Source organism: Pristiophorus japonicus, chromosome 8, assembly GCF_044704955.1.
Source record: "Pristiophorus japonicus isolate sPriJap1 chromosome 8, sPriJap1.hap1, whole genome shotgun sequence".
NCBI classification, from domain to species: domain Eukaryota; kingdom Metazoa; phylum Chordata; class Chondrichthyes; family Pristiophoridae; genus Pristiophorus; species Pristiophorus japonicus.
The window spans coordinates 99,552,887-99,564,895 of NC_091984.1; the positions used below are offsets into that span (position 1 = coordinate 99,552,887).

At 40.7% G+C, this 12,009-nt stretch overlaps 1 protein-coding gene across 4 annotated transcripts in view; it reads right to left on the minus strand.

The window, feature by feature from the left end:
• Positions 1-12,009, minus strand: part of swt1 (SWT1 RNA endoribonuclease homolog) — a 170,491-nt gene that overhangs the window by 130,931 nt on the left and 27,551 nt on the right. For all 4 annotated transcript variants that reach the window (XM_070887169.1, XM_070887168.1, XM_070887166.1 and 1 more), the window contains exons 5-7: positions 9,254-10,781; positions 8,507-8,572; positions 1,439-1,568 (exon numbers count right to left, since the gene is read on the minus strand). In XM_070887169.1, the coding sequence (XP_070743270.1) occupies positions 1,439-1,568; positions 8,507-8,572; positions 9,254-10,781 (1,724 nt within the window). The remainder of the gene's footprint in view (positions 1-1,438; positions 1,569-8,506; positions 8,573-9,253; positions 10,782-12,009) is intronic.

Here is a 12,009-nt window from a genome sequence, read left to right on the forward strand (position 1 = left end):
TTTAGATGAAGGAAATGAATGTAATATCTCCAAGTTTGCAGATGACACTAAGCTGGGTGGTAGTGCGAGCTGCGAGGAGGATGCTAGGAGGCTACACGGGGACTTGGACAGGTTAGGTGAATGGGCAAATGCATAGCAGATGCAGTATAATGTGGATAAGTGTGAGGTTATCCACATAGGTGTCAAAAGCAGGAAGGCAGATTATCTGAATGGTGACAGATTAGTAAAAGGGGAGGGGCAACGAGACCTGGGTGTCGTGGTACATCAGTCATTGAAGGTAAGCATGCAGGTACAGCATGAGTAAAGAAAGCAAATGGCATGCTGGCCTCCATAGCGAGGGGATTTGAGTATAGGAGCAGGGAGGTCTTACTGCAGTTGTACAGGGCCTTGGTGAGACCACACCTTGAATATTGTGTACAGTTTTGGTCTCCTAATCTGAGGAAGGACATTCTTGCTATTGAAGGAGTGCAGCAAAGGTTCATCAGACTGATTTCCCAGGATGGCAGGACTGACATATGAAGAAAGACTAGATCGACCAGGCTTATTGTCACTGGAATTTAGATGAATGAGAGGGGATCTCATAGAAACATATAAAATTCTGACGGGATTGGACAGGTTAGATGCAGGAAGAATGTTTCCGATATTGGGGAAGTCCAGAACCAGGGGTCACAGTCTAAGGATAAGGGGTAAGCCATTTAGGACCGAGATGAGGAGAAACTTCTTCACTCAGAATTGCAAACCTGTGGAATTCTCTACCACAGAAAGTTGTTGAGGCCGTTGAATTCGTTAGATATATTCAAAAGGAAGTTAGATGTGGCCCTTACGGCTAAAGGGATCAAGGGGTATGGAGAGAAAGCAGGACTGGGGTACTGAAGTTGCATGATCAGCCATGATCATATTGAATGGTGGTGCAGGCTCGAAGGGCCGAATGGCCTATTCCTGCACCTACTTTCTATATACAACTAAAACGTTTGCAATTCCCACAAAAACTTTTTTTTTAAAGATCAATGTAATTTTCAATCAATGCAAATCTCATCAATGTGGTACAAGTAAACACCAGGAATTGGACTGTGCATGCCCAATAAAAAGTCTACAGGTCTGGTGAACATAATTTCTTGAAAACACCTGCATGCACATAATTGTTCATTTTTATCAATTGGGCCTATTACAAATCAGATCACGACAAACTTAGCTGCTGCTTTTAGCTTAGTGAGGTTCAAAATGAGTTAATGCTTAAAGGCACTGGAGAATCTTTAGTGAATTGTCATGAGGCTGGAATTTTTCTTTTAAGTTGTTGAGGGGAAATGGTTAGTTTTTAAAAAAAGGGATATTTAAAAGAAAGGAGAATGTCATTTATATAGACACAATCGCAGGTGGAGGTGGAGAAGGAGAGAAATAGAAGATTAGAGATGAATTGTCCCCCAAAAACATAACTTACCTGAGAATAGTATTTTTATTTCCTGTGGTGGGTCTATCTCCATGCTAGTCAGCTCTCCATAACTCTGTCCCAATTCCACCTCGAAGACTTTTTCATACCGAGCTGTTTGCAGTTCTTCAATCATCTCCATCTTTTGAGGAAAAATAAACTGTGTTTTAGTGTAATATGAGACCAAGCTAAAATTCATATGAAAGCCATAAACTTGCATGTCCTTTTGTAGAACTTCAATTATTAAAATAAGGAATATCTGCCATTTTTTGTTACTTAAAAAAACGTTTTGAACTTATATGCACAGCATTACAACTTATAAAATAAATCCATGATCGAAAGATTTGTTCCTCAGTTTCAGTCAGAAAGTAAGAAATACTATTAAATAGAAAGCCCAGAGATGCACCGAACTTACATAGATAGCAAGGCACTAAATCTTCTGATTCTACATTAATAGGAAAATGTATTGCTTTCCAGAGTCGCAAATGCAAATACAGTCTTCTAGGGCAGTCCCCCGGAGTCGATGATGACTTGGTGATTGATGAGACCAGTGCGGGATCGACAATCTCTGTCACAGGTGGGGCTAATGGCGCTTGATTTGTCGTACGCTCCTTCTGCTGTTTGCACTGCTTGGCTTCTGCGTGCGCCTGGTGAAGACTCGAAGTGTTCGGCGTTTTCTTGGATGCTTCTCCTCCACTTTGAGCGTGGGACAGGGATTCCCAAAAGTTGGTGGGGATGTTACATTTTTTTCCAAGGAGGCTTTGAGGGTGTCCTTGAAGCATTTTCTCTGCTCTCCTGGGACTCACTTGCCGCTACATGGCTCGGAGTAGAGTCCTTGTTTCGGGAGTCTAGTATCGGGCATGTAGACAATGTGGCCCGTCCATCGGAGCTGGTCGAGCGTGGCCAATGCCTCGATGGTGGGGACGTTGGCCTGAGAGAGAACGCCGACATTGGTGCGCCTATCCTGCCAATGAATTTACAGGATTTTGCGGAGGCAGCGTTGGTGGTACTTCTCCAGTGCTTTGAGATGCCTACTGTACATAGTCCATGTCTCTGAAGCATATAGGAGGGCAGGTATCACTATTGCTCTGTAGACCATTAACTTGGTGCCAGGTTTGAGATCCTGGTCTTCAAACACTCTCTTCCTCAGGCGGCCGAAGACTGCACTGGCACACTGAAGATGGGGTTGGACCTAGTCATCACTGTCTGTCCTTGCTGATAGTGGGCTTCCAAGGTATGGGAAGTGGTCCATGTTGTCCAAGGTGTCGTCATGGATCTTGATAATCGGGGAGCAGTACTGTGTGGCAGGGGCAGGTTGGTAGAGAACCTTTGTCTTACTGATGCTTAATGTAAGGCCCAGACTCTCGTATGCTTCAGTGAAGGTATCACCGATGCCTCAGAGTGTGCACAAATGCAAGCGTCATCTGCATATTGTAACTCAATGACAGAGGTTGGAACAACCTTGGATCTGAACTGGAGGAGTCAGAGGTTGAAACATTTCCCGCTTGACCTGTAGATTAATTCCACTCCAGTGGGGAGCTTGTTAAATGTGAGATGAAGCATTGCAATGAAGAAGATTGAGAAGAGCGTTGGTGCAATGACACAGTCTTGCTTGACCCCAGTCTGCACTTGTATTGGGTCTGTGGTGGATCCGTTCATACGAATCATGGCTTGCAGGTCATCGTGAAGCAGGCAGAGGATGGTGACAAATTTTTGAGGCAGCCGAATTTGAGAAGGACACACCATAATCCCTCATGGTTGAGAGTCGAAGGCCTTTGTGAGGTCAAAGAAAATCATGTACAGAGGTTGATGCTGCTCCCTACATCGTGTGTTCAACATGCAGTGTTCATCAAGATTCCAAGTAGATTACTTGCAGCTGAGGTGGGAATTCTTGGTGTGAAGACCATTAGTTAAAGCATTTACCTCAGATTGCAATCTCTGATGCTTTAGCTAGAACTTAATACACGTGCTACTTGCTTAAACTCAAAATATTATGATATGGACCTGTAATCTAATATTCAATTCCTTTCCTACGTCAAAAGATCACAAAGAAAGCCACCAGACTTGCATGTTTCATATCCACTTTTAAAACTGTATTTCCAATGTTAAAAAATATATTTGTGGGAGAAAGGGGTTAAAGACTGAAGTAAATTTAAGTAAAGATCTGAACAGAAACGTTCCATATTCATTACATGTGATCAAATATATAAAAACAGAATTCATATAATCAAGTAAGTGCTTATGTTTCAGCAGGAATATTGGTCACCAGAAAAATGCAATCACAATACTATTTGATGTTATTGAACAACTAGATAATTTTGCATTGCAACAGCTAGGATCATAGAAGTACCTCCATTTGAAAAATGGTAATCTGGAATATAGATGTAAAAGCAAAGCAGCTGGTGTCTGAACGCTATCATGATGTTACGTTCTACTTGTGCACTTCTTAGAAAATAAGTGAAATGACTCAAGTCAAAATGATTCAAACAAGTTGTTATTCTAAAAAAAAATCCACTTAAAACAAGGAGAATGAAAACTAGGGAACTTACTTTCTATGTTTTTTGAACAAATAATAGCTGAAATACATTGAAAATGTAATCAGTTTATCTTCAAGTCCATCATGAAAATGGTGGTCATATCTGCTCTTCCTTCCGTGGCGCCACAAATGGTACAAACATTCCCAAAATTGGGCGTCCTGGAGAGAATTGCTGTCCACAACCTCCCTTATTGGGTGAGGAAGGGTGTCAAGCTCGGTAACAGTACATGTAATGCATCAAGGGATTCTTTCAGAACAATGTAAAACAGTGTAACACCGAAGGTACAAGTTATGTTGCCCCTTCACATGGAATAAATTTGCTCGTTAAATTGAAATCTACTTTCATTTAAACAAAAATTAGATTAACAAATTTTATCAGACAAATAAATGTGTAACCCCTCAATTTTCAGGGAATTATTTTTGGTAAATGATGTCATAATGTGCAAATTATGCTGTAATTCTGCACTACTGGCATCATTATACTGTTGCACCGACCTGTTTATTGCTGACTGTCTCAACTATGCAGCCTACTAACTGAAGCATATCAGTTACTTCTGGTGAGTAATTGAGGGGAAAGGAAGAGGATATATTTTTGAAAACAAAACTTTAAATACCTTCATTAATGTTCACATTAACATTGGAGATTCTATAATTAATTGGAAATTGTGTAATTACTTGGAACACTATGTACTGCATATATAAAATTGCAGTGTAACTTCAGAAATAAAAAGCAAAATTCAGAACACACTCCATATTCTAACTGTAACAATAGGATTAACTAAGGAAGTTCAAATTATCACTAATTTCACATTAAGATACTACAACTCTCTACCCACTGACAAATTCTGATCCAGTTAAAACCAGAATCTGTCTGAATGCATACTGAGAATGGGTTTCAATTGAAAACAGACTCAAAGGCCAGAATTTTCTTGTTGTCGGCGTGCAAAATCAAAGCACACGGTATTGGGGGTAATGTACTGGCGTGGATAGAGAATTGGTTGGCAGACAGGAAGCAGAGAGTCGGGATAAACGAGTCCTTTTCGGAATGGGAGACAGTGACTAGTGGAGTGCCGCAGGGCTCAGTGCTGGGACCCCAGCTCTTTACAATATACATTAATGATTTGGATGAAGGAATTGAATGTAATATCTCCAAGTTTGCAGTTGACACTAAACTGGGTGGCAGTGTGAGCTGTGAGGAGGATGCTAAGAGGCTGCAGGGTGATTTGGACAGGTAAGGTGAGCAGGGAAATGCATGACAGATACAGTATAATGTGGATAAAGGTGAGGTTATCCACTTTGGGGGCAAAAATGCAAAGGCAGATTATCATCTGAATGGCAGCAGATTAGGAAAAGGGGAGGTGCAACGAGACCTGGGTGCCATGGTACATCAGTCATTGAAAGTTGACATGCAGGTACAGCAGGCGGTGAAGAAGGCAAATGGTATGTTGGCCTTCATAGCTAGGAGATTTGAGTATAGGAGCAGGGAGGTCTTACTGCAATTGTACAGGGCCTTGGTGAGGCCTCACCTGGAATATTGTGTACAGTTTTGGGCTCCTAGTCTGAGGAAGGACGTTCTTGCTGTTGAAAGAGTGCAGTGAAGGTTCACCAGACTGATTCCAGGGATGGCTGGACTGACCTATGAGGAGAGACTGGATCAACTGGGCCTTTATACACTGGAGTTTAGAAGGATGAGAGGGGATCTCATAGAAACGTATAAGATTCTGACGGGACGGGACAGGTTAGATGCGGGAAGAATGTTCCCGATGTTGGGGAAGTTCAGAATCAGGAGACACAATCTTAGGATAAGGGGCAGGCCATTTAGGACTGAGATGAGGAGAAACTTCTTCACTCAGAGAGTTGTTAACCTGTGGAATTCCCTGCCGCAGAGAATTGTTGATGCCAGTGCATTGGATATATACAAGAGGGAGTTAGATATGGCCCTTACAGCTAAAGGGATCGAGGGTATGGAGACAAAGTGGGAAAGGGGTACTGAGGTGAATGATCAGCCATGATCTTATTGAATGGTGGTGCAGGCTCGAAGGGCCGAATGGCCTACCTCCTGCACCTATTTTCTATGTTTCTATGTGCAGGTTTGAAGGCGGGTCGGCAGTAAAAGTGCTGGAAATAGCGAGCGCGTCAGGGACCTGCCATCATCCCGCTGCCTCGCGTATTTAACATGGGCAACTTCGAAGGCGTGACACGAACCCGATCCGCAGAGGCGGGCGACCTCATTTAAATCGCTAAGTGCTTGTCCACAGACCCTGCTGTGATTTTAACACTTGTTTACTGCAGGAGCACGGGAATAATGGAGGTCCGGTGCCTCGTCTGTGAAGGGCAGGCGGAAGCTTAGTGGCCATTAGCGAGTTCATTCATTGATAGCTGGGAAAAGCACAAATACTGCAACAGTATACCTTTACTTGCCTCATGGAAAGGCTCTTGCTCACTCCATTTTGTCCACAGATTTAGGTGACAGCAGTTTGCAAGTCATTTTTGAAACCTCTGAAGCCACTCTCACTACATTGCTACTCACTGTCACAACATTGAGGATTGGTCCTCTGATCTCCACTTTACCTCCCATCTACTACATCAGCATGGGTGACGCTTATAATGTCTCAGCTTGGTCTTCATAATCGGTGGGGTCAAAGGGAAAACCTTCCAATGGCTGGAGTCCTACCTGCCACAAAAGAAGTTGGTTTTGGTTGTTGGAGGCCAATAATTGCAGCCAAGGATATCGCTGCAGGAGTTCCTCGGGGAACTGTTCCAGCCCAATCATTATCAACTACTTATCAATGACCTTCCCTCCATCACAAGGTCAGAATTGGGGCTGTTTGCTGGCGATGCCACAGTGCTCAGCTCTATTCACACCTCCTCCCATAACAATGTCTAAGGATAAGGGGTAAGCCATTTAGGACCGAGATGAGGAGAAACTTCTTCACCCAGAGAGTGGTGAACCTGTGGAATTCTCTACCACAGAAAGTTGTTGAGGCCAATTCACTAAATATATTCAAAAAGGAGTTAGATGTAGTCCTTACTACTAGGGGGGTCAAGGGGTATGGCGAGAAAGCAGGAATGGGGTGCTGAAGTTGCATGTTCAGCCATGAACTCATTGAATGGCGGTGCAGGCTCGAAGGGCCGAATGGCCTACTTCTGCACCTATTTTCTATGTTTCTATGTTAACAAAGCATCCCATGCCAGCCTATAGCAGGACCTGGATAACATCGAGAATTCGGCAGACAAGTGACAGATAATATTCGCACCACACATGTATTAGGTAATAACCACTTCAAACAATGGCACCACCACTATCAAGTCCCCAAACATCACCATCTTGGAGGGGGGGTAACACTATTGACTAAAAACTTCAACTGGACCTGCATATCAGTAGTTGCAAGGTTGGGTACTCTGAACTCGCACCACTACCTACCCCTCAAAACCTCGCCACCATCCATAAAGTTTGTCGGGAGTGTTACAGAATATTTCACCATTCACAGACTTGGGGGCGGGGTAGGGGGAAAATACATTTGGCCCACAGGCTGCAGGATAGACATTCCTGAGTTACAGGATCATCAGTAAGTAGTTTCGTTGCAAATTACGCAGTTTGCCACCGTCTTCTGTCCTCAAGACCAGCTATGAAGCATCTAAGCTGAGAAAATTCACTACTTGGCTACTGCTGAATGCTTCGTTTCCATAGGACAGAAAAGCTTACAATGACAAGTATCACCTACTAGGCAATGTTTTTTATTTAATGATTTTTTTTCCACATTATCTAGATATGGGTATTTTATATTAAAAATGAAATCCCACCTATAAGTGAAAATCACTGACTGTAATTGGACTTATGGGGTGTGGGTTCCCCTTTTAACATGGCGGAGGGGTGCAGTGGGGAAGAAGTGCAAGCAGACCAAAATGATTTGTTTGATAGGATGTTAAAAGTAATTGTAAGATCATATTATTGATGCATTGTTACAATCCCTTAAAAATACAGGAATTTTACTGGGACCAACATTATCATGATATTTATAGGTCAGTTATATACTAAACGGTTTGCATTTGTTGAAAACACTTTTAGCGCTGCATGAACACAAGCAATGCAGTGTAATTCAGATATGAAACTCCAGAGCAAATATAAACAAAAGGTGTAAACCACCTTGAGGAACCTTTCTGTGCAGCCCAGTATAAATAAAAGTTTAAAAAAAGAGGCCTCTGGAACAGGAACATTGAACAAGCAGTATAACTTGGATCTATCAATCCCATGTTGCCCTATACAGATAACAGTCCAAGACTGTAGTACAACAATTATCACTTTTCTTCTGTAGTTCTGATTACATTGGGCACGTAACTAAAATAATTTTCTGTGATACCCTAACATTTAGTGATCTGATCATCTAAGAGATTGAGATCCACTAGCAAATCAATAACACATGTTCGAACGATATCTCCCATTTGGAAGATTGAATCTATTATTGATTCAACTGGTTTTGCCAAAGCTCTAGAAAACCTGCAGACATACCATACATTGGTTCCTTTATCAACACAACACCCACCTTTTGATCAGTATCCATATTCACATGATCTGGTAAAGTGGTGGGGGCATTCACTCTTTCAAAATCCTTGAAGGATTAAAACATAATAGAAATAAGGTTACCTGGCATGCTATTAATCATTGGCAAAGTGGCCTCTAATTTAAGCTGCCTTTTTTCCACAGTAAAATATTCCTGCAACCAAGTTATCACCCACAATTATTTTAATAATTTATCTCTCGACAATAATTAAATACAAAAGCAATATATTTCAACTTTAGCCAAATATCCAACTTTAATAACATTATTCTGCTCCACAAGATCATACCCTTTTGTACAATTTACACTATGAGCTCAAGAGAGTTGTATAGCTGCAGAGAATTGTCAGAGTTTAAAAATCTGCTGTTGTCACTATGGGCCTCAAAATGATGAAAGAACTGATTATCAAACTAGTAGAACAGGTCTGCACTATTTGACAGTCAACATCAATCACTTATATTCAATCACAGCGATCTTTCAATTACTTCTAGTGATGGGAATTTAAAAAAATAAATATGAATGTATTTTTAAAAAGGCTGAAAAAGAACATTGGACTCTAATAATCTTTCAAGAGCTGCTTTTTGTTAGGTGCTTTCACTTTTTGTGCAGCAGCAGCACCACTGAGGATTACTATAATTTGCCAATATAAATTTAGATGCACTGCAGTGCTGATCTACTTTAGCCATTTTAAAACTAATAGTCAGATAAGTAAATGAAATGAACTTCCATTACCGGCTGTTGTGAGGACAACACATGATTCTGATGTATCGAAGCAGATCTTGTAGCATTTTCTGAAGATTTACACAGTGACTGAGTGCCACTTGAAATCCCCAAGGATTTGAAATAATCACTGGGTTTTCCTGAGATTTTGGATAAGTGAGAAGGTGCTCTTGCAATGTTGGCCTCAGCTCTGTCCCATTCCGATGATTTAGAAACAGTCTCTGATAAGGCATCTGTAGCATAGACCTTTTTAAGAATTTTAAAACTATTAAACTTCTTAGCTTGTTTTGGGGTTTCAAATCGCTCAGCGTTTCCAGAGCTTCTTGACGATAATGTTGACACATCAGTTCTTTCAAATAGTCCAGACTGCTGAGGTATGTTTGAATCCACAGTTTCAACATGGCGTTTTCGTGGATATCTCAACCCTCCTTTTCCTTCATGAACCAATTTGGTGCTTCCAGAATCACCACAGGACCTTATTGACTGTTTGTACTCTCTACCAAATGTTCCTGAGGTTGTTGGTTCCTCAGAAAATATGCTCGGATTTTCAATCTCGAAGGATCTGAAATAATCACTGGGTTTTCCTGAGATTTTGGACAAGTGAGAAGATGCTGTTAGAATGTCAGCCTCAGCTCCAGCCCGTTCTGATTTTTTAGATTTCTTTCTGAGACTTCTGAAGCAATTAGATATTTTATTGCACTTCTCCCAAAAACCAGATTCCAGAATTTTCGATCCTTTACGAGAACTTTCTGTACTTTTGACAGCTTTCAGAGGTGTGTTGGTCGGTTTCCACTCATCATATGGTTTTCCGGAGATACCAGGCTCTTTGTGTAATTTCACAAAGATATTAGATTTATTCTCGGAGCTATCTAATTCTTCAAAGTTTCTTAGAACTTTTCTTGAATCTTTACAATTTTGCATTATAGCTGAATGATTCGATTCTCCGTGCAGCTCTGGCAAAGCTTTTAATTGTATTATACTTTCAGATTCCTTATAAAAATGTCTAAGTTCATCATATGAAACAGTGGGTATGCTAGTTTCCTGTGCAAATTTTATTGTAGAATACTCATTTCTATCTTTCTCACAATGTTCTCCACTAGCCCCTTCAGCTTCTTGCAACACATATGTTTTGCTAAAATAGTCTTTAAAATCAGCTTGCAAGCATTCAAAGGAAGGGCCACTTATTTTTGCCTTCAACACCTCAAGACCTTCTTCCTCTACTGAAGGCTTTGCTTTGCGTTTAAGTATATGTTTGCAAGATTCAGAAGACTTGCATTTTTTATACCTATGTAATTCATCTGGATGGTCTCTTGAGCCATGTGCATCAGGTGCCTGTTTTGTAGTTGCTGGACTTTGGAGCTTTGCCCTTGTATTTTTTTCTCGTGAATGTTTCCTATGTTTCTTTTTTCGCTTTGATTTACACCCAATCTTTTGGGGATATGACGAGGATGTTTCCACTAAAGAAGCTGTATTTTGAACAGGAGGACACTTGCGTTTTTCCAATCTGACTTTATGCTTTTCCTTTGAATCTCTGAATCGTCTAGGTAAAGAAAAAAGGAATATAAAGACCTGAACCACCTTAGCCACTGGATTGTTTACCTGATGCTCCTTCTCATTGCACTGGATTCCCAGCACTGAGCTGAGTCTTTGCAATCACTTGAAAATGATTATGTTATGCAAGTGTTAACTCATTAACAAACTAAAAGCCTTAAATGGTTTTAAACAGGCTTTAGCTTTCTTAACTTTCATGTCAATACAGGTGTCCTAAAATCCACCACGGGACGACTGTATACAGTCACAGAGTGGGCTAAGGAGAGTCTCCTCCAACTTCTCATGCCCAATATCAAGGGAGATTCACTTGTAATATATTAAAAGACTTGCGTATAGCTCGCACTTTGTTGTCACAATTGTTCAGTCATACTTTTGCTGTCAACATTTCGCCATCACACTTTGTTGATTGGTTCAAAGTAAAACAGCCACAAATCAGAAATGAGGCGGATGGGAACATATGAATCAAAAGCAGCAAGAAAATTGCAATGAGAAACCACGAAGAGCTTATAAAAACAATGAATCCTGAATGACCAGTCAGGAGAACCTAAATTTATTTGAGAGAGGAAACTAATGAAATCTCTCAAAATGCATTCTGAAATTAAAAAATTGGATGCCATTTATCCCTCAGTAATCAAAAATAAGGTTTTAAACAAATTTTTAAAAATTGAAAAAAAATTATATGTTTCACAAGAACGGAATAAATTGCGTTATGTGCTTTTTAATACCTTCGTTAAAGGTTTCACTTAAAGGGCTCAGCCTCTCCTGAAAGTAGGGGCTTGGACATTACTTTTGCCCAGAGTTGTGAGTTTGGAAGCTGAATGCAGCTCCTGCAATTTCCCAAGATGCACCAGTAGGATATAGTCAACCCAATTGCTGAAATGTTTCTCATCAGCTTCCAGCAAGTATCTGCTCAGTTAGTTCTCAAAACTATGTGAAGCTGGGGGATAATTTCAAAAGTTTTATTCAGGTAAAGTTTATAATGACTGTTTTAAAACAGAGAGGCAGAGTGAGAGCAAGATTGAGGAGGAGAGATCAATCATGATCTTGTAATGATTACATATCTTTTGTAGCTTTTGTTTTATATTTGAATTATAAATGCTCTCAGTGGAAAAGTCAACTTGTCACTCTGCCCATAACAGTTTGTAAATTTTTGAAAAGGATCCAAATGTAAACTGGATGAAGAAGGAGACTGGGTTTTCAACTAAACTCTTAACTAA